At 40.5% G+C, this 21,214-nt stretch overlaps 1 protein-coding gene across 7 annotated transcripts in view; it reads left to right on the top strand.

The window, feature by feature from the left end:
- The window catches only part of rarab (retinoic acid receptor, alpha b), a 115,367-nt gene that overhangs the window by 71,300 nt on the left and 22,853 nt on the right, over positions 1-21,214 (top strand). Inside the window, exon 1 of one of the 7 annotated variants that reach the window (XM_057345734.1) lies at positions 10,135-10,426. The exons of 4 other annotated variants lie outside the window; for them this stretch is intronic. In XM_057345734.1, coding sequence (XP_057201717.1) covers positions 10,402-10,426 — 25 coding nt within the window. In that variant the 5' untranslated portion in view covers positions 10,135-10,401. Of the gene's footprint in view, positions 1-10,134; positions 11,137-21,214 lie in introns of those variants that run through there. 2 more of the 7 variants (XM_057345732.1, XM_057345733.1) reach the window with 2 other exon arrangements.

The following is a 21,214-nucleotide window of genomic DNA, read 5'->3' as shown; positions in this document are numbered from 1 at the left end:
TATCTTGTTTCTGACAGTTTGAAAGATTCGTTGAAGTACGTTTTTGCATATTTCAAGTTTCCACGTGTCTTCACTGAGCAAAGGCTTGAGTCTGGCCACTAAGCCATAAAGCCCAGATTGGTGGAGTGTTGCAGTGATGTTTGTCCTTCTGTAAGTTTCTCCCATCTCCATATATGATCATGGAGCTCAACCAGAGTGATCATCAGCTTCTTGGTCACCGCTCTAACCAAGACCCTTCCTCATCGATGGCTCAGTTTGGACAGGAGGTCAGCTCAAGTAAGAGATCTGGTGGTTCCAAACCTCTTTCATTGAGGATAAATGGAGGCTACATGCTTCTGTGAACCTTCAATACAGCAGATTTTTTTCAGAAGTCTTCCCCAGATCTGTGCCTTGATACAATCCTGTCTCAAAGCTCTACTGGCAGTTCTTTTGACCTCATGTCTTGGATTTTACTTTGATATGCATTTTCAGCTGTTGCACCCTTTATAGAGAAGTATGTGCCGCTCCAAATCATACTTATTCAATTGAATTTGGCACAGGTTAACTCCACTCGAAGTGTATAAACATCAACAAGCAAAACTAATGCTTCTGAGCTAAATTTCAAGTGTCCCAGAAAAGGGTGTGAATACTTATGCAATGTACTTATTTTTGTTTTTTATTTTTAATAAATTTGCAAAGCTGTCAAAAATCAGTTTTTTGTTTTGTCATTATTGTGCATGGAGTGTAGATTAATGTAAAAAAAAATCATTTAAAGTAGTTTAAGATAAGGCAGCAGCATAACAAAATGTGAATAAAATGAAGGGGGGTGAATACTTTTGCAAGCCACTGTACTCTTTAAAAGAATCGACACATTTACATTTACACTCTTGCTGAAATGTTTAGGAACTGTGTACAAGACAATGTTGAGAAGCTGCTGAGCTAATGTAATTTGTTAATGGATAACATCAAGTGGAAAAAGGAATGGAAAAAGCTGTTTATATAGTGCAAAAAATATATTACAATATTGAGAATTTGTGTAATGAAAAGAAATTGCATTTTGCTTTACAAAACTTGAGAACAAGTTCCTTTATACATATTACTGACAGTTTTAGGCCAGGGGCATGCTTGTCAGATTTTTGTCAGTATTTAAAGTATTGAGATGTTTTTGTGACATTTCTGTGAGAGCATACATAGCTTTAATGTCTTTGGTTTAGATACAGATTGGAAATGCACATTATATGGGTAGCTGACAAATATACCGTAAATGTGTCCTATAGTGTGACAGCAAAAATTAACTATGAAGATGCAGTAAATCTCTCTTATGCTATTTTCTATAATAAATATGAAAATTATACAAAATAATATATTATCAACAGTTTGTTTTTTGACACATTTTGCTGTGTCATACCATAGGACACATGTACGGTATATTTGTCAGCTACCCATATACTGTATACATATACACACACACAAATATGAATTTTCACATTTTTGCCTATATAAATTTGTACATGTGTGCCTAGTAAATTCAAGTATATCTTGGAGGAAGAACTGTGCTGTTTTTTCTGTTTAGTGCTTTTATGAACAATGCAATAACACACTGATGCAGTGACTGATGGATGAAGTCACAAAGACCCTCCTATCTGAGATGGATGTTACTTCCAGGTGTATAAGCAATGTGCCTCCGCTGACCACTTGTAATGGGATCTCCCATGATGGATTTTAATCCCAGGTGTAAAAAAGGCCTTTTATTTATGCCTTCATTTTTTTCTGCAAGCATAGATTCAGAGAATTTATACGTGAAGAAATCTGTTCTATTGAAGAATGTTAATGTTATCTTGATTAGGCAACAATTTTGTTTAAGAGGGAATGACCGCCCGGTAATCTTCCTGCCAAACCCTTATGCCATCATGTCAGTACCAATCAGGTCTCAGTTCAGCAGCTTTCTGGAATGCTCTAGAAAGAAATGATTTAAGAGGCTGGCAGGGAGATGAATAAGCTGCCTTATTCGTCTACCCCAAAAGGAAAAGTTCATTTGCTAATCATTTGTGGCACATGGAGCATAAAGTTCCTTTTCACTAATTGTGTCCGAGTGATGCTATTGGCTTTTCTGCTTTGATTTTGTACCCTGCCCTGTGGTCGCTGACAACTGCTGTTCTTTCTTCTGTGAAGGGAGGGTAATTGTGACAATTGCCAATTGCTAAGGTTAAATTGGTAATGGTTGCAGTTTAAAGGTAATGCTTGAAGCTGGTGCGAGCCTAACTAACATTCTGTTGTCAGGACACCTGGACAACCAACCTTATGTAGATCTTTTAGTTAAAGGAACAATACGGCATTTTTAGGAGGATGTATTGACAGAAATACAATATAATATACAAAACTATTTCTTTAGAGGTGTATAAAGACCTAATGAACCATTATGTTTGTAATACCTTAGAATAAGCTATTTATATCTACATACAGAGCGGCCCTACATACATGAATTCATTGAATTAAAGCGGTTCCAGATAAACAATGACGCTCAAAACTGCTCCGTCACACAGCTAACATTACAACAACAACATATCTTGGTATGTTAGTATGTTACTCACGTACTGATCCGAATCAAAGCAACCTCCTCAAGGGTGATTTTTAGACGATCTTTCTCTCCAACGTCTCTCTCTGCTGGAAAGTATCTCCATAGATATCTGTGAGTACATATCTGCTAAAAGACTTAGTCCTAACGTGTCTCTGCTGGAAAGTCTTTATAATATTAACGCAGGTCCTAGCTCCAGCCTGACTTTTATGCTTCTTTTTAAACTTAAAATCCACAAACCTTTTATTTTATGTAATACATAAGTCATAGCTCTTTCTACAGTCTTTCTAATGCCCGCAAAATCTCTTCCCTGCGTCAACATGAGAACGACAACTTTTTGTACTGTGGTGGCCACCGTCGTGTTTGAACTGAGCGATTCGTGGCAAATCTATAATACAACGCTAGTGGCCGCTTTTAATTAAGAACTGCGCCTTTAAATGAGATTGGATATCTAAGAATGGATCTAAGAATATTAATATGTTTATCTATGACCAACAAAACTGTATCAATGGCATAGGTTATCACTGTTCTCATTTAGAAACTTTATGTGTTTGACCAAATTGTAAAATCACATAATTACCGAAACAATCACTCATGAATCCATGTGGATGGCATGTGTCCAGAAGCTCAGTCATTTCTTGGAACTCTTTTGTGGTTGCTCTGTATCATATCAAGTCATTTTGAAAACATACATGGGCAGCTGATTTGACGATACAGTTTCGTTATATAGTTTTTTCATCAGTTTTCCCTGAAGACTGTTTACTGTGTATTGATGGATTGGGCAAACTTTTAGATGGTGTTTTTGTGCTGAGCATATACTGTAGTGTTAAGAGTGAAGTTTATTGTGAGTTAAAAGATATGTGAACCCTTGAAACTAGAGGGAAGATGGAAAGGGGCCGGTGCATAAATTTGCTGAGCTCAGCTCTTTTGATCTCAGTGCTTTTGGCTTGAAGACAAACTAAAAATGGTGTATTGACATTTACAGGAGCATTTCGCTTCTGGCATGGTGATCTATACCCTCCATGCCAGAATGTGTCTTATTTCATGTGTCTTATTTCATGTATAATTATTTAATGTGTCTTATTTCATGTATAATTGCAAGATTGTTGAACCCAAACAGAATGGCTAAACTTTAATCAGAAGTGCATTCTGGTTTTCTCAAACATTTACTTTTACTACATTTTCCCTTGGTAGAACCGTTTCCTTTTGTTAATGCTGAATTAACACAGTGACTCTAGCATTTTCTACCTCTTTTTTTCTCTTGTAAGTGTGTGTCTAGGTTTTTCATTTAGCTCTCGACTATAGAGAATGTGAAGCTACGTCACGACATGTTGAATGTTGCGCCATCTTGGGAGGATGGCTGCTAGTGCGTTCAATGCAGTGCTTTTGTTTTTCTTGTTTGATTAGGAAATATATATGGTAGGTTGGTCTTGCTGTGTTAAAAACTGCAATAGCATCACACTTTTGATTTTTCCATATATCAAACCAAACAAGTAACAGTATCAAGACAATAATAGCAGTGGAGTATTATCCTCCCAAGATGGCGGCACCACTGCAATATGCAACATAAGGCGTGACGTCAGCTTCACATTCTCTATATTACCTATTGGGGACATTTTGATGTGGGAATTGGAGGGAAAATCTATTTTTATTGATTGTGCCAATTATACTTGTTTAATCATTGTCCTGGACTGCTTTGCAATGTCAATAAGCAATAACTCAGAATGAGAAGTGGATCATCAAAGTAAAAGTTTAACTCAAACTGACATATTCTCCAGTCAAACTTTAATTTCTCTGAGAATGGGCTCCGCTATTACAAATATGTGGAAAGGCTTTTGGAGTGACAGTGTGGTTGTTTTCTCAGACTGGAGTTTGGAGACGGGAAGTACAGTGGCTCTCGGAATGGGGACCAGAGCGGCTGGCCAATTGGTCCGGGGGTCAGTGTGTTTGTTCCTGTTCATGCACAACCCCCCCCCCCAACCCCACATGGGTCTGCAGCTGCTCAGGGGAATTAGGGGGAATCCCAACCTTACTAATAGTATAAACTGCAAGACCAAGAGATGCATGTGCAGGAAGAGAAAAGGACTAAAATAGCATGTGATTAAAAGCAAGAATATGCATGAAAGTCATTGAAGATATCAAATACGTTTTTTTTCATCTGAAACATGCAAGCAACTTCCAGAAGTCCAAATATCATTTTAATGTAAGTATTTTTATTTTGACTGGACAGAACCAGGCAGCTCTGTGGCAGCTCCTTTGCTCTCCACGTCTGATAAATTCTCTTCCAGTGTTTTCACAATTGAGACGTAATTAAATAATCTCAAATGTTGTGTTATCACATGGGAAGTGTTTTTCAACGAGGTAGGGGACGTTGTGTGTTTAGGTTCTTTCCAAATAATGCAAAACAGCATCATTCGTTTGAAAGCAGAAGTGAGTTATTCCTTTAAAGGAGGACCCAGATGTGAGACCTGGACTGTTGATGAAGGGGGGCTGGTTCCAGATGGTCCACCCGGGTCTGGTTAAATATTATCAGTCCACTGGCCTCCCCCACTGCCTCCGTGAGCTTGTAATCCATCGTAACTACCCAACCCTCTTTCATCTTTCACCTTCCCTTTTCCCCTTTTCATTTCCCTCAGAGGAGTGGATTATAGGAGGTGTTTCTTGTTCTGCATGCAAGAAGCACAGTTACACAAAAAGGAAAGGATAAACGGGGAGTGACAGAGAGAGAGACAGAGCTCTTTATATCACACTGCCTAAAGCAGATGTATAAATACTAGGTAAAACTTGAACAGTGTTGACAAATTGTGAACCTATCATACCTAATGCGTTAAACAGTAAAATTGTGTTTGTTTGGTTGTGTGTGTGTATGTTGTGTTTAGCTTGTTGTATTCATATGCTAACAATACTGTACATAGGTTAACCTGACTTTGATACGAAGCATCTTATTATGCATTTATTCTATATCATATCTTCTGTTCCCTGATTATGGAACCTGTGACCTTGGCATCACTACTGCCTTGCATATCTTAATATATTACATGATAAGCATTTTATGGCGAACTAGTTTCCCTTCTTTTAAAATCCGAACAATTCATCAATCTTTTGTGTTCTTGTAGCTTAACTAGTAGAGCAAGGCACTTGTCAAGGTCATAAATTCAATCCTGGGGTCATGCATACTGATAAAATGTATACCTCTAGTGCCTTGTAAATCGCTCTGGATTAAAGCGTCTGTCAGATTCGTAAATGTAATGTTTGTAAATGTAAGTTACTTGTGCAATTGTCAAGGACTGAACCTGTTATCTATAGGAGGTGAGCCTCACGACCCGGCCAACAGCCTCGCGTCCTGCTGTTACCCCTCTTTCCCAACGCAAGTGCACGAGAGAGCCTGAGGAATGCTGTGTTTCTATTGTAATTGTATCAAGGGGAGGGGAACGATGGGTTAATTACCCTCTCAAAGTGGCCAGTGTACTTGGAGAGGAGGGTCAAACAAGTCATAATGGCGCATTTGCCAGGCCATTGTGAGTGCACTGTAGCAAACTGACTGGCTCTTATTCCGAGTTCAGACTGCTTTAGGGGGCTTTCGCTGATTAAAGAAGGGATTTGCGTTGGCTGCTTTCATGGGTCCTTGGCCAGAAGAATCGATATGTCAATAGGCTCCGTATCTATATGCAAAGCAGTGGTTTGGCCAGCACATTTGGGGCTTTTTGATATGCATGGAGTTTAGGCTTAAGCCACTGGCAGTAAAGGCCGTGCATTATCACAAAGGCCGCTTGATGTTCTCATGTGTGTTGATATGGGGTCCTCCACAGGGAGTGGGTCTGCTTTGATAAGATAGAGAGCTTGGTGGCCTGGAAGGCTGGCTCTGGGTCTGGCTTTCCGCGGCCTGTGTGACGATTCTGAACTCTGTCTCTCATATCTGGCTTTTGTTTTTGCCTGTGTATACAATGTTCCAAATTCTTCCTGCCTGGGGCCAACTATCACCGAGCAGTCCCACTGGGTTTTTGTATGTATGTGTGTGTGTGTTTGTCTCCATGTGAAAGGGAGTTGGAAGAGTGAGAGTGTCGGGGGTGAGGGTCTTTCCTCTAGGGGGTGTCAAGGTAATAGGCCTGTTTAGAGAGCAAACCCCTATCTGTCCCTCGCCCCTCTCCCTGTTGTGGTCCCTGTGGCAAGGAGCAGAGATGATGGGGGCTTCCTTTCATGCCATTACCATCCACAGAAGATGGAGTGTTGCAGGGACACTGGTCGGGGTCAACAGACCTCCCCCACCCCGCACGCTGCTCCTCCTCACTCTTGGGCTCTTTGAAATGGTGATGATGATGGGGTGACCCCTGCTGCCCCCCTGTTCGACTCCCTCAATGAGGCTCGGGTTTGGTAGATCATTCCACTGCCCCCTCTTTTCCCTCCCCAGAGCTCCACAGCAACCGCTGCCCCGGTCTCAGCAGCATTTGTCATGTCCAGACCCTGCAAGCTGCACCTCTATGGGGCTTTTGTTCCCCAACCTGCTGGCTAAGCAGGAGATTTCAGATGGACCATTAACATTTGAACCAGCATGCCACATTTCCCTATTACACCGAATATGCGCTTGGGCCATTACTAGAGAAAAGAAGGAAGATTCATCATTTTGGTCACTACACATCGTAGCAGTAAAGGACCCACGGCAACACGTTAAGAGCTTGGCTATTAAGGAGAATTTATAACATGATGTGTTAGATGATAGCGGTAATACTAGTAGACATTTATAAAGCACACTTATGTAGGTGTATAGATGTAATACTAAATAGCCATGTGTGATCTCCAAGCTGTTCATCTGTTGGCTGGGACACGAGGGGTCAGAAGGTCAATAGGCCGTTATGATGCATAGCCGGGGGACAGGTGATGTGGATGCACAGGCATAGACTTGACCCTTCGTGCTACACCCTGATCTTAGCAGAAAATTTTGCCTGCCTGTCAAAATGGAATTGTATCAAATGTTTTACTGTATAAATACAGTAAGGAACTGTGTTAAAATAAAATCATATGACTCCTTTAAACTCTTAATATCCCACATACATCTCAAACACAAGTACACATACCCACATTCAAATAAACCTCCATAAGGATGACTTGTGCAGGCCGGATCTATTCTCATCAGTTAATCCTTGACCTTGAGCCAAGAGTAATGAGACCTGACTGCTCAAGCGATCAGGATCATCAGCAGCTCTGCAGACCAGTCAATAGCCTTCAACCGCAAACATTACACATCTGGAAGAGAGGTGGTCCACAGTAGCTAATCTCCACCATATGTTTACCACAGCAATAAGCATCAGCTGCTATATAGTAATAGTGAACAAACACCAGTGCTAAAGCTGGTTCCAGTTAGGTGGTGCTAACTGCCTAATACTTTTATATTGTACCATAACTTACAATGATGTAAGAGTTTTGAGTAATAATGACACTCAGCCCTATGGCTGTATGTGCTATATAGGTAAAATAGCTCTTTTAATGTAAGTCTCGCTTCAGCAAGGTTCACAGAAGAGTTAATGGTGTGGATGTCCTGAGATTGAGGACAATGTCACTGAGATCAAACCTGCAAGATCATGTTTTATAACTTTGCTTTGCCTTATTTTTTTTATTCAAATGGGCCATTTGAAATGGCCTTTAGTGCAGTGACAGTGGAGGGGTGAAGAAATTTGTCAGTGTTGAGAATGTGTGAATTTGATTCACAACCTTATCTTTTAAGCTTTGTCTTGATAATAGCATGTGGTACATCCATACTGTTTTACTTTGTAACGGGTCAGCACAAGCACTCATTTTACTGTATTGAATGCTGGCTCCACCCCATCTAGTAGATTATAGGTATTGTGAGTGAATACAAACACCCATCTGCTCCCAGAGTGCACACACTTTCAAAACTCACTTTCATGAGTAATTGCATTGACATTGGGCTGCATATTATCTAATTAAAGACATTGCCCAAATGTCATGTATCTTCTCCTGACAATCATATTTCAGCACTCAGGGAACATTGATTAGAAGTGAAGCTTAAAGAAGCTTTTTAATGCGTATTTGGAGGAGGCGAAGGGGGAGGAGGTAGATTGAGGGTAATAAATAGCCTCACACTTTCAAGTTGCCAGCAGGTTTGCTCATGCGTTTCCTCCTAAAGCTCCATAAAGTCTTTGAATTCCTAACAGCCGCAATACAACCCCTCCTCCCCCGCTATACTGCCCTTCTCAACTCCTGCAATCTCTGGGTGTTGAGAATTTAAGGTTGTTTGCCCCCCATCAATGACACATGTAGCTTACACTAGTAGGACACTGCAGCGGAACCATAGCGCAGTGGTCCTCAAACTGGGGGCTCGGGGGCCCCAAGATGGATCTAGGGGGCAAACAATTTTGTGGCATTTTATGAAATATAGAAATTTATCACACATTTTATGCAATCAAACATCAGAAAAATAAGACCACCAACCAAAATAATTAATGTTCCATTAAAATTCTAAGTTTAAGATTATAAGTCTTTATTTGGGGGGCCGCAAAGCGATGCACCCTACACAAAGGGGGCCTTACAATTAAACATTTTGAGAACCACTGCCATAGCGTGGCATTCCTTGAGCCAGTTATTTCATATACAGTATATATATATAACATTCTTAAATGTTATGCATTTGAGCTGTCGTCTTGTAATTTGTTACACATACTCTTAATATAGTGTGGCCTATTTTATCTGATGTGTTTTGTCCTGTATTAAAAATGTAAAGCAGCAAACGTGAAGCGTTATTCTTAGAGGCACTGTATTTTCTTGACCATTTCATAGCGGTTATTATGTGATCTGGCTGAATCAAAAGGACTGTCCATTAATAAACGTGTATTTATTGAATAAGCAGCGCAGGCTAATATTTTAGATGGTGAAAAATCAATACAGTACCTCTTACATGTCAAGGACAAAAATGTGAGGGCTGAAGCCGGAAAATAAGGAGAGGCTAATATGTCGTTTCACTGATGGATGGAGCCATCAGCGGATGGCAGGAACCTTGGTGCGTCGAGCTGACGGATGCTACAGGGCTGCAGCCCAAGTGTTCATTGCCTTGTTATGAGCACCACTTTCCAGACAGTGTCTATGGATTTTTTAGTGGCTAGATAGTGTTGCAAAATGTTGTTTACCTCCGTTTGAATTGATAAAGAAGTCCTGAGGTTTGCGATTGTCTCCTTTGTAGAGAGACAGCATGGTGGTTTACTAAAGTACTGACTAATTTGTGCAGAATACAATTTTAAGACATTAAGGAGACACTATTCATGCTGTAATATGTGTTATATATAGCTATAGATATTTGTTTTTCTGCTTTTTGTATTTGTACCTCCTTATTTTATTAGTTTACTTGCTGTATTACAAAGGTTGTTGTAAAAAGCTTTTAATAAAAAGATAACAGCTGTCAGAACCATGTACACATGAGTTTCTGCAAACTTCATCCTTTAGTTTTTAATGGCGATTGATTCTCGTGCATAGATCACACATTGATAAGATTGAGATTAGGTTTATCAGCAGCCAATGAGAGAGAGGCAGTCGGAATGGGGGTTGATGTGGGCGGAGTTTCTGCGCAGCTGCTGACACTCGTCAAGAATTGCGTTGTGGGATAGCCTGGGAAGTGCGTGAAGATCTGAGTTGCCCTGTCGAAGAGTGCTTTTGTTTTTTGAAGAGAAATTCCCCACAAGTATGCGAGCCGATCGACACAAGATGCTAAAGACATTACTTAGAATTCGCGTCTTCGCAGCGTCTGGAAACACCGGAGCAAGTCCTTCTCTCGTCGGAGCAGCAGCCCTACAACAGGATTATTCATAAGATTTAGATCGCTCATCGATTCGGGCGGCTGAATGTGTGTGTGTGTCTACAGTAAATGTACGTCAAAACAACGTATTTTAACACATCTTTTTAGCATACGCTTCGTTTGCAGCGAGGAGGTGAATGGGGCGTTTGTGCGCTTTTTAAAACATTTGCTCGAGACAGTTTTCGGACGTTTCTACGGACTGTCCTCGTCTGCGCGCGGGATAGTGCAGTCGATCTCATGTTTAGGTCCAATATACAGCTGCAATTTTAACAGCAAGCCGATCGTAGTGTTGCAACAACTGGTGCAGGATTTTAAGATCTGAAGAATGTAGTTCATTCCCCGTGGACAGCGCGAGTTTCTGCTGAACAGACTTACACAAATAACACGTTTTCTTTAAAGTTGTTTTTATGCACGCATTTGTGCTAAATTGCATTTTGCATAGAGACGCTTCTGTGTCATTGTCGTGACACGAGACTTTTTACGTTAAACGCAAACTTTGCCAGTGTTGTGTTATTTCCTTTTCACACTGAAAACTGAGTAGAAGAAACATAACACACAGACTGTTTTTAAAAAGGAGGCGTTTAACGTTACGTTTGGAGAATATTTGCTTTTTCCACGATGTACGAGAGTGTGGACGTCGTTGGACTGACTCCAAGTCCGAACCCATTTTTGAGCATGGATTACTACCACCAGAACCGCGGCTGTTTGATCCCGGATAAAGGCCTCGTGTCGGGAGCGGCCCGCGGGTTAAGACATTCGCACTGGAGCGGCTCAAATCACTGTAGGTGGCCTTTTGTTTTCTCCAACGGAAAATCTCTGTCCTTAACATACTCTGATCTAACATTATGCGGACAATTTGATTTCGTGTTCCTCCCGATGGCTTAATGTTTGGGGGTTGGGGGGGCTTAGAGGGGCGCTCACAGGGGCAACTAACGTTTCACGTCAGCTGATACGACACGAGTGTGGGTATTTTCCTGCATGTACAACATGTAGGTTGTGTTTCAAAGTCTGGTAAGCTGCCTACCTGGATAGTAGACGCATTTGAACGCTCACGTAGACCGATGACTCGATTTTCTGGAATGTTATGGGGTTATTGAGTACTAATAAACCTCAATGTTTATATCCGTGCATGTTAAATATCAAGTTCCCTTTGAAGGGTTTTCCCTAGTCAGCATTCTCATGAACTCATTGAACTGTAGATTTAGATTGAAAGACTGTCTGGTAACTTGGTTAAAACATTTTATTGTGGTATATTATGGCCCTCTCAGGGCGGAGTTGTGAATAATTGATGGCTCTTAATTTAAAAGCTTTACTCCATATGTTGGTACCTCTTAAACGGGATGTTAATCGAAATGAGTTCATTGTATGTGACGCATAATGTATTATTTGTTATTTGCAATTGTATGTCATGTCCCGTTTTTTATGAATTTATTTTCATCAATAATAGAGAATACACGCAGTATTACAGCCTCTACGGTCTTGTCTCAGCGTATGGTATGTGTTTGCAACACGAGCGTGACATTTCGGGGGGCCTGTGTCTGTCTCGAAACATGGTCTCCAGTGATTGTAAGGGCATGTCAACATTGCTAATCTTGTGTAAGCCTGTTTGAGGGATGATTTGTTCTGCAGCTCAGCATCCCTTTCTTACAGAGAACAGTCCTGCCAGCCAAAGTATTATGCGTCTTGAGAAGGGCATGAAGAGACACACTGAGATGCAATGATGTGTCCACAGTGCATGTTTGAAGCTTTTTAGATACAAACTGTAAATTATGCCATGTGCAGCTAAGATATCGTAAAGCCCATCATATTTTGTTGTAAACAAGCATGTTAGGGTGAGATATAGATGTGGTTGTCTTGGTTGTTTTTATTTTTCCTCATATTGTTGCAATAGAGAGCTTCATGCAGAGGTGGATTACACAGGTCAACCAGGTAACCATATGCCTGTTATCTAGAGCTTTTCATGCAACCTATCAGAGTTTCCACTTGGCAAAGCAAATCAGTGGTAACTTGCACAAAGAGCTGAACAGACTCTAGAGAGCCATTGACTGAAGTGCAATGACTTGCTGCATTGCTCTTTCAGATAGACCCTAGAATAATTAAAACCAGACAGCCACATTCTGTTTTTTTGCGTAAGAACACGAGACTTTGAATAATTGATGTTTGCAGGTGTGCGTTACTTTGACATCGAGCAAGTGATGTGTGCTGTAGCGTATCGCATTTTCACGGTACTTATGTCTTATTTCATACTTTCTCCAGAAGTGTGTCATATGATTGGTTCTGTTGTGGGCTTCAAACCACAGCACCTTCATGGCCATCAGAGGGATTTTAAGCCCTCCGCCTGGCTGACCTCTGGGCACTGCTGCCTCCGAACAGCGAGAGGCTCTAGCGCTTGGTTTCTCAGTAGGCATCCATCACAGAGTGTTTGAAAAGCTCTCCATCATTCTGAAGGCTGCCTGGGACCCAGCAGAATGAAAGCAGGCAGTCTGATCTTTCTGCTTCCCTTCCCCCAGTTGAAGACTGTTAACTTTATATTCATCAGTCTCCTTACAACATTCCGGTATAGCTGTTTTGTTTTTAATGCACTTGATCTGTGGTGAACATGCGTTCATTGAAAGAAGTCAGACAGAGCTGATGCTGTGTGGTATGAAGTTATAACCAGTTTATTTGTTGGTATGTTAGTGCTGCCATTTAAAAAATAAGATGGCAGACAGAAAATGGCAATATTCCTACAAATGGGAGCTTACAGTGTTTGGCCACTTTATTAAAGAGTACATAACATGAGATCATGAAAATTACATTTAATGCGGTGTGTAATGTTGCCGTGTTTGATAGTAAGCAGTCTGCCAAGTTGTAAATCCGAAGGTGAATGAATAACTAAGTTATTGGCTTGGAAAAAAGGGAGTCGACTCTGAATCACGCAAACGAGTCGTCCCTAGTCCGATTCGCGAACCGCCACGGATTTACGTCACTACATATAGTCCCCGCCTACGTTTTGCTAGGACTGCCCGCGAAAACGTCACTCTTCTCCCCCAAACACTGTAGCTCCAGAGCCTCATTCGCGGTAGACCAATCACAGCAGACTAGACCATCTGACCAATCAATTCAGACTAGGGTAGCGGAAAGGAGAGGAATAGTCAGATGAGTCAGTCAAACAGTAAGGTAAGAATTAACTGCCTGTTATTGCGAAATAGTAGTGTTTTTACACCTTCTATGTACATAAACTTGTTGTTGGACACTCTATAAACCAAAGTAGGACCTTAAAAATCCCTAGTTATGTACTCTTTAAATGTAATAAGAGCTGTTTAGCTTTGATGCATCGCATCCCTCTGCTTGAGTTGGTGTCAACTATTGCAGCATTAATGTTGTAATGCATGTCTGCTTTAGGGATGGGCATTTTTCAATAATTTCATATTAGAATATTTGAGCTCATAAAAAACGAATATTCGAATATTGGTTTATTTAAATTAAGTTAATAATAACCTAATTTGTTACGTTTTTATTTAGTCACAATTTCACATCAAGCTTATAATTATCATTAAATATTCATAATGAATTAATATTATATCCTGTATATCGTTTTTTATGTTGAAAAAATAGAAAAATACATAAAAACTGCATTTAAACCTGCGCGGAACGGTATAATACAAAAAGAAAACAGACAAAACAAAACGCAACGTATATCGACAGTCTGTGATATATGGTTATCTTGTTTATTTTACTCTGGTGAAAGGCTGTTCAACAAGCCGACGGTTAACAAGCCGACAGCGGAGAAAACGCGCTGCTCTTCTCTAACTCCCGGTAACAAAACCCAGATCTGAGAAGAATATCTGGCTTTATTGTTTATAATGTTGATAATAAATAAAGTAAACCGGCTTGATACCTCATGCCGACTGTTAAGATCCTAAAAAATACCCTGCAACAAAGACGGAGCCACAGTGCTTGACCACAGTGCTTGATTCCCTGATTACGTGACCGTCATCTGAAGATATTCTGCTGATCAGCACGCATATAAATATTGTTTTCTTTGTCGTTCACGGTCAGTGTCTGTCTTGTTTAGCTTTGCATTGGATTTGCATCAATAAATAAGGTAGGCCTATTTATTTCAACTAAGGTAAGGAATTACAGCGCGTTTTAAAACAAACAAAAAAAGCATCCGAGTACATTTATTTAGGCCTACAGGCTGTAACTTGAAGGCGACGACCCTATTTGAACTTCTAGAAGGAAAATTCTTGCTTTTAGGTATGTAAAAATGTGCCAGTCTTATGTTAAGGCCAAATTCATTAACATTTGTTGCAGTGAAATGTACATTTTCATGTTTCAAGTTGTTGAAATTAGCATTACATAATATATTTTTAACGAACGAATATGAATTTACTAAGAACAAAGTAATGGTAATAATATTAAATGATTAACAACAATAATTCATTTACGTTGATATTTTTATACCTAATGGAAGTGATGTTAACGAATTCTGTGGCTCACCAGTTTTGAAACATTTTAATATGGTGATGTGAGCTGAGCATAAAACGCGATCCGGGCATCCAGTGTGTAAACTTAAAATATTTAAACTAGCTTGCAATCTGAGTGAACAAAGATTTAGGAGCACATACAAATGATTTTTTATATTTTCTGTACATTAAAAAATTATCACAGTAGAAGTGAAGAAGCGTTAAATAAGACCTGACTCTAAGGTCTTCTGTAACAGTAACTTAACCTTGTGGTGATGCAGTTTTATTCTTATGAATTTTTAATGAAGCATTTTTAATATTCGAATAGTTATTGCGGATCGAATATTTGAATATTCGTGCACATCCCTAGTCTGCTTACAGTATATCAGCCATTTCATTTAGCTATTTATGTCATGTGTCCTGTCTTTTCCAATCGAAACATTTTGGAAGCGGATGTAAAGAATATTAGTTGCTTTTTATGATTAAACATATTTTGGTTTGCATCCGTCCAGTTCCACATAAGTAAATGAGCTGACTGATCTCTCACTTGAGATGTATTAAGTTTACAATTTTTTAATTAAATAGCCATCATCAAGATCTGTTTTGTGAGATATACATATAAAATTACTGTAATTAATTTTACGTCTTGTAGAACGTGTAGTGTATAGCTGTAATACTACAATATCTGTACAGTATAATTTACAGAATGGCAGAGAAGCATCTTTGTCATTACCGGTGTGTAAATAATCCTCACGTGGAGCTGCAGCATGGAAGTCCTAACTAAGGAAACGCGTGTGGCGTTTTATTGTTTCCCATGAACTGAGGGGTGCCGGTGGGAGCAATAGCCCAGCCCGTCTGCAGTCGGGAGGAGAAAAAAAGAGGGGAGAATTATAAGAGTTTGAGAGGGAAATAGTAAAAGCAACGAAGAACAGCCCTTGTCCGCTGGTAAACCAAGGATTGGGGTTTACCTGACCTCCAGACAGCGTGGCAAGCCTGCTGTTGAACACGGAACTGGAGAGCTGCTAGCTTGCATTTTGCCAGAAGCTCTTGTTGGCATGAGCATCGCTTGTGTTGCTGTGGTTTTGGCTGGCTGACCGAGTGTTTATTTCTCTTAGCCTTAAATACAGAGCTGGGCTTGCAATAGAGACCGGGCCTGCTGGCGTTCTGGCGGCGCACATCCAGGCAGATCAGCGGCACACCCCCTCCCCACAAATGTGCCATGTAGAAGGGGGGAAGTTGAGGCATACACAAATGTGACCAGCTGGTGGTGTACCGTGAATTGCTGTGGCCTAAAATGTGGACAGCACAGTTAAAATGCCTGTTTAGTGCCTAAAACAATGACTAAAACAGAACCCCAAATAAAGTAGTCCAGTAGTCATGTGATGTAAATATTACAGATGATTTAACATGATCCAAATCATGAGGCGGGAGACCAGAATCTCAGCCCTTGACTGCAGAATTCCCAAATGCAGATTTTCATCTCGGTGATGAAAAAGTTAATTATGTATGAAAGGGATGAACTAAATTCATTTGGTGAGGATGACAATGACCCTTGGCAGGTTAATGGGCAGATGTTTATAATGCTGTATCCCTGGCGTGCACAACACCCGTCTGGTGTCTTAAAGTTTCAGATCAGAGAGACGACTTTTACCCGAAGGCTTAACATTAGCCGTGCTGCTCTGTAATCATGGCAGGGAAAGAACGGTGAGGTTTGTACCTGCACGAGGCCATGAGGCAAGATATTGCAACACACGGCGCCCTTCCAAATCAGATGTACAGCCCTCCAGCTGTAATGGCTGTTGCTTACTTTAATGTACTGCCTTACAGCCGCATTTCATATGAGATGATCTAAGTCATGTGCTATCAGGTTATAGATTTCTGGATTTCTTTGTGGGAACCACCAGCACACAAGAGGGCAAGCGAGGACAAGGTTAGAGAGTTCAGTGCCTGCGCAGATAATGAGTGTGTTTGTTGGAGGTCGCATTTGGTGACTCAAAGTCGTGGTCTTCTGGTTCTAGCTTTCTTATTCTCACTTTTTGGATTTTAATCATTTTGAGGATACACGGCTGGAGTGGGAAGCTCTGTTTATGTAGCACTAAGGCGGATTTGGAGAGCGCCGTGCCCAAACACGTTGACAGATTTTGGGCTAAGGTTAAAGCCTTCTAGAGCCGTTCCGCTCGGGCCCTCTAACTTCAGACGCTCTTAGACTCTGGAGTGATTGTCTTGATTACAGATGGATGGCCGTACATCTGTTTTACTTCCACGCGCACCACAGAACGACTGTTAATACAAAAGACAAGGTATATAAAACGAACATACCGATGATGTGAGAATGAGAGCGTTGAAACTAGATTTAAGTGGTGGTAGTTGTGTGAATATGACTAGGAAAAAGCTTGAAATTGTGTTTTTAAGTTGTAAGCCGTCTGGTCGGAGATAAATGTCGCCCAGCTGTGCATGATCAGTTTCAAAAGACTGCGCACGACCCATTGTGGTGTTTCCTGACAGCCAATGACATCAAGCGAATTCCTGAGGGCCGGATTTCGACGCAGAAAAAAAGAGTTTGTGGATGAGGTACTTAAAAACTCAGACAGGGGGTGAAGGGCGTCTCTTATATTGCACGCCATAAAATGTCAAGGAAAAGGGGGCAGAAGGAGAAACCAAGACCAGCTATAAACACAGGCAATAAAAATAAGGCAAGCCTGGGGGTTGAAACCTGCTCTGGCGAGGGGCCCGTCGGGAGGGGGTTTGGCGCGTCTCGGAGGGCCATCAGGCTGCGGAAGGTTAAAAGGAAGAAGGCCAGCTAAGATGGTTTTCAGCATGTCTGTAATGTCCAGCAGGCTTTTTTCAACTGGGACTGTCTGGTGCAGTTGTCCGAGCTCCCTGCGGGAATGTTTCGGATGGGCCTTTCACGTTTCACTTGCTTTCACAGTGCAACATTGTGATTCATGTCTTGTATCGTAATGAATTTTGTTTTATGGACTTCCCTAATGTGACGGCAGGATGAATTAATGGCTTTGTGCCACAGCTCATCAGTACTGCTGTTTTTGTTCTATGCTTTTATCTTGTTTCCCCTGGTAGAAAAGTCAGAAGTGTATTAAACATCATTGTGGCTGAAATATTCCTCTACGGAGGGTACAAAACGAATGGCTTAGTCCTGCAGAGCTCGCGTTTTCCTCACTCGCTAGATTGTTAATTATCAGAATGAATTCTGTAGGACGCCACAAATGAACAGTGTGGTTTAATGAGGCGAGTGCACTTAATAGATAATAGAGTTGTGGCAATGGCTTCTCTACCCATCCTGCGATTATCTTCATCTTAGTGAGGAGGGGAAATAACTCCTGGTGTCTGATGGCCTTTTGCTCGAAGCTTAAATCACTTGACAAAAACATAAAGAAGTGATAAAGCTGCCACTTTGTAGTCATTCTCACAGTAATTAAAGGGAAAGTTCACCCAAAATAAAAATTAATTCACTCGCCCTCATGTTCCCAGCCATTATGACTATTGTTTTATTTCCATAAAACACAAAGGGAAGATTTTGATGAATATCTTGGACTGTGTTTCCATATTGATAATGAATAAAACCTGTTTTTATGGCCTTTAGAAACTTGAAAAATATAATACTTTTATGGTGTTCATTTCTGGTCTCAACTTGCGAGCCTTACAAGCAGCAATTACAGGTTTGAAACAACATGAAGGCGATTAAATAATGACAAATATTTATATTTTAGGCAAACGATATCTTTTTCACAGCAACCTACCCCAGACTGATGGTATTTATACCCGAGAGAAGGCTTAGTGACTCATGCACCACTAATACCGTGTATGTGTTTTATACCCTTTTGTGTGAGGTGTGTTTGACTTTCTGTCAAGATGAAGGGCTAGTTACGGCAGTTGTAGGGTCGAACTGCAATAAAAGCACTGTTAACAGATCCTTGACAACCAGTCAAACCAAACAACTCTCTAATCCCACCTCCACAGAATCTGACATTTGACCTAGTTTGATTTCCTTTACCTGCTGCTTTGCTTCCCTGCCCAATCAGCTTTTCTCTATCTTGCTCTCTCATTCATTATCTCTATGTTCCAACAGCTTTCATTTGCAGTGTTGCAATAGGCTGTGGCTATTCTTCTCAAAGTACACATAAAACCAAAGAGTCCTTGGCCAGTTTTCTTATAATACTGGAGCTCCTCAAAGACCCCCATTGCTTGTTTACTTCACTTCATATTTTATTCCCTTTACATTTCTCTCTCCCCTTCTGCGTGTCTAATGTGAAGCCACTTGGATCTTTCCATGTAACGGTAATGTTCAAAAGGCTTTATCGACTGTGTTAGAAAAGACCTTAACTAGTTCTAACAGAGACGTCCTCCATTTCTCTTTTATTTGTAGTGTCTCTCCACACATTCACTGAAGCATGTGCTGTTGCGGATGAATGTAGGTCAGTGGCTATTAATGGGGGAGCAGGGGGTTCCTCTGCTATGACCAGGCTGGCCCCGTTACCGGGACTTTTGTACAAGAATGGCTCTGTTTTTGAAACTCACTCAGATTTAGGTGTTGTAGGAGGTCTAAAGGGCTGACAAGCTATTTAGAGGCAAACCAAATCTTTTGGGTCCTGTATTTTTCTTACCGGATCGTACATGTAGCTCCTCCCACAGACAATTTGGTAAAAACTAATCTCATTACTGACCTTGATCTAATTAATTCCATTCCCTGTTTGACTGTCTTTGTTTGTGCCAGGTTTTTGTCTGTGAGGAAAAGGCAAGCACGTCCTGAGTCGCAGTCCATCTCTTATGCCATAATAAGGCTCTTTGGGAAATGCTAATTTGGTCTCCACGTGCTGCACCGCACTTATTTGTTTGCTTTTAGGACTTTCCTTTTCCCTCCGCTGTCCAAGGAGCCCATAAAAATGTGGCTTAATTGGAAAATTGCTACCTCTTGGTTTTGACCACAAAGAGCCCTGGCAAGCCTGTTAGCTTCACCCTGCTGTGTTCAGCTGCCGTGATAAAAGGGCGTTGTTTCCATGTGCTGTTACACGCCACCTTGGGCTTTACTAACCGAGCTGGACATCAAATCGGCCTTTTTCTGCTGGTGTAGTGTTTTTGTGTGGCGGAGTGATGCTGACTCTGATTATGTACATCTACACCATCAAAATGAATGATTATGTTGTGCAACGAATGGTAAATGTCATTCTGCTGCTGTTTTTTTTTTACATTTAAAAATATCATTTTCAAATGCTAATTTTATGTTTAGGATGAGGTCATTATTTTGGATGTGAATTTAGATCTCAATAGTGTTGTCAAAAGTACCGGTACTTCGAGTCCAAGTCGGTACCTAAAAATAAAAAAGTTGTCGGTACCTAATTTTCATAAGACCCGGTAGTACCGACATACCGGGTCAACCGGGTACTGATGCTCTGTCTGACAGGTTGTCAGTCGGAAACTTTTTATAGGTGCAATAAGACGTGATGAGCGGATAAGCGCGGCTCCGATCCACAAGAGATGTGCACAGAAATACTTCAGATTAAAGTCATATCACGAAGAAAACGAACAGAGTTTCAGAGGAAGCATCAGGTTTTAAGTTAACAAGTTCAAGCGGTAAGTTTCAAATTCTGTTCGCGTTTGCATTATGAATGTTGTAGCATATGTTAAATTTAAAGGTTACGTTAAAATAAACGTCCCTGTTTGCGTGTTAATTTGTGCGTGGTAAAAGTGTCCTTATTAACCATTTAACGCTTTTATAACTGTAATGGGGTAAAATTAATGGGAGGACAGGATGGGGTTTACAGTACCTATTTTATATAGGACTATCTGAAATCTATGTGCTAGAAAACTATCATACTAACTGTATGACTAGCAATGTGTATGTCTTGGATAGATAACTCTATTAGGTTTAAAAAGCCACATTTAAACTAAAGAAAAATATATCTGTTGCATTTATTATTTTAATATACAGTTACCTTAATGTAAGTAATCTTGTGTAAATGCAGTATAAAAACTGATGTTTGTTTTAATATTGCATATGCATGTTTGTTCAGTCAGTTGACTTGCTGAAGTTTATTCTATTTGTCTTATACAGCAGCAGACTGAGGAGGATGTTCATCAGCATGAAATACCCCAGTCAGCACTGTTTCAGCAACAATTAACTTGTATGCTTCATGTATACAAAATGGCATTGCTTTCAATACATTTATATTAACAATGAGCTTTATTAATAAAATTGTGTTTCAATTAGCATGTATGGTGTTTTGCTTTGGTACCGAAATTGGTACCGAGAACCGTGGAATTTTACTGGTATTGGTACCGACTATTGAAATTTTGGTACCGTGACAACACTAGATCTCAACTATATATACATTTATTGCTGGCCTAGTATGATTGATCTATATTTACCCTGCCATTTTTATTACTGGCTCCAAA

This window comes from Triplophysa rosa, linkage group LG11 (assembly GCF_024868665.1).
Source record: "Triplophysa rosa linkage group LG11, Trosa_1v2, whole genome shotgun sequence".
Classification (NCBI taxonomy): Eukaryota; Metazoa; Chordata; class Actinopteri; order Cypriniformes; family Nemacheilidae; genus Triplophysa; species Triplophysa rosa.
The sequence above is the reverse complement of the archived record's forward strand: the minus strand, read 5'-3'. Positions and strand labels throughout refer to the sequence as shown.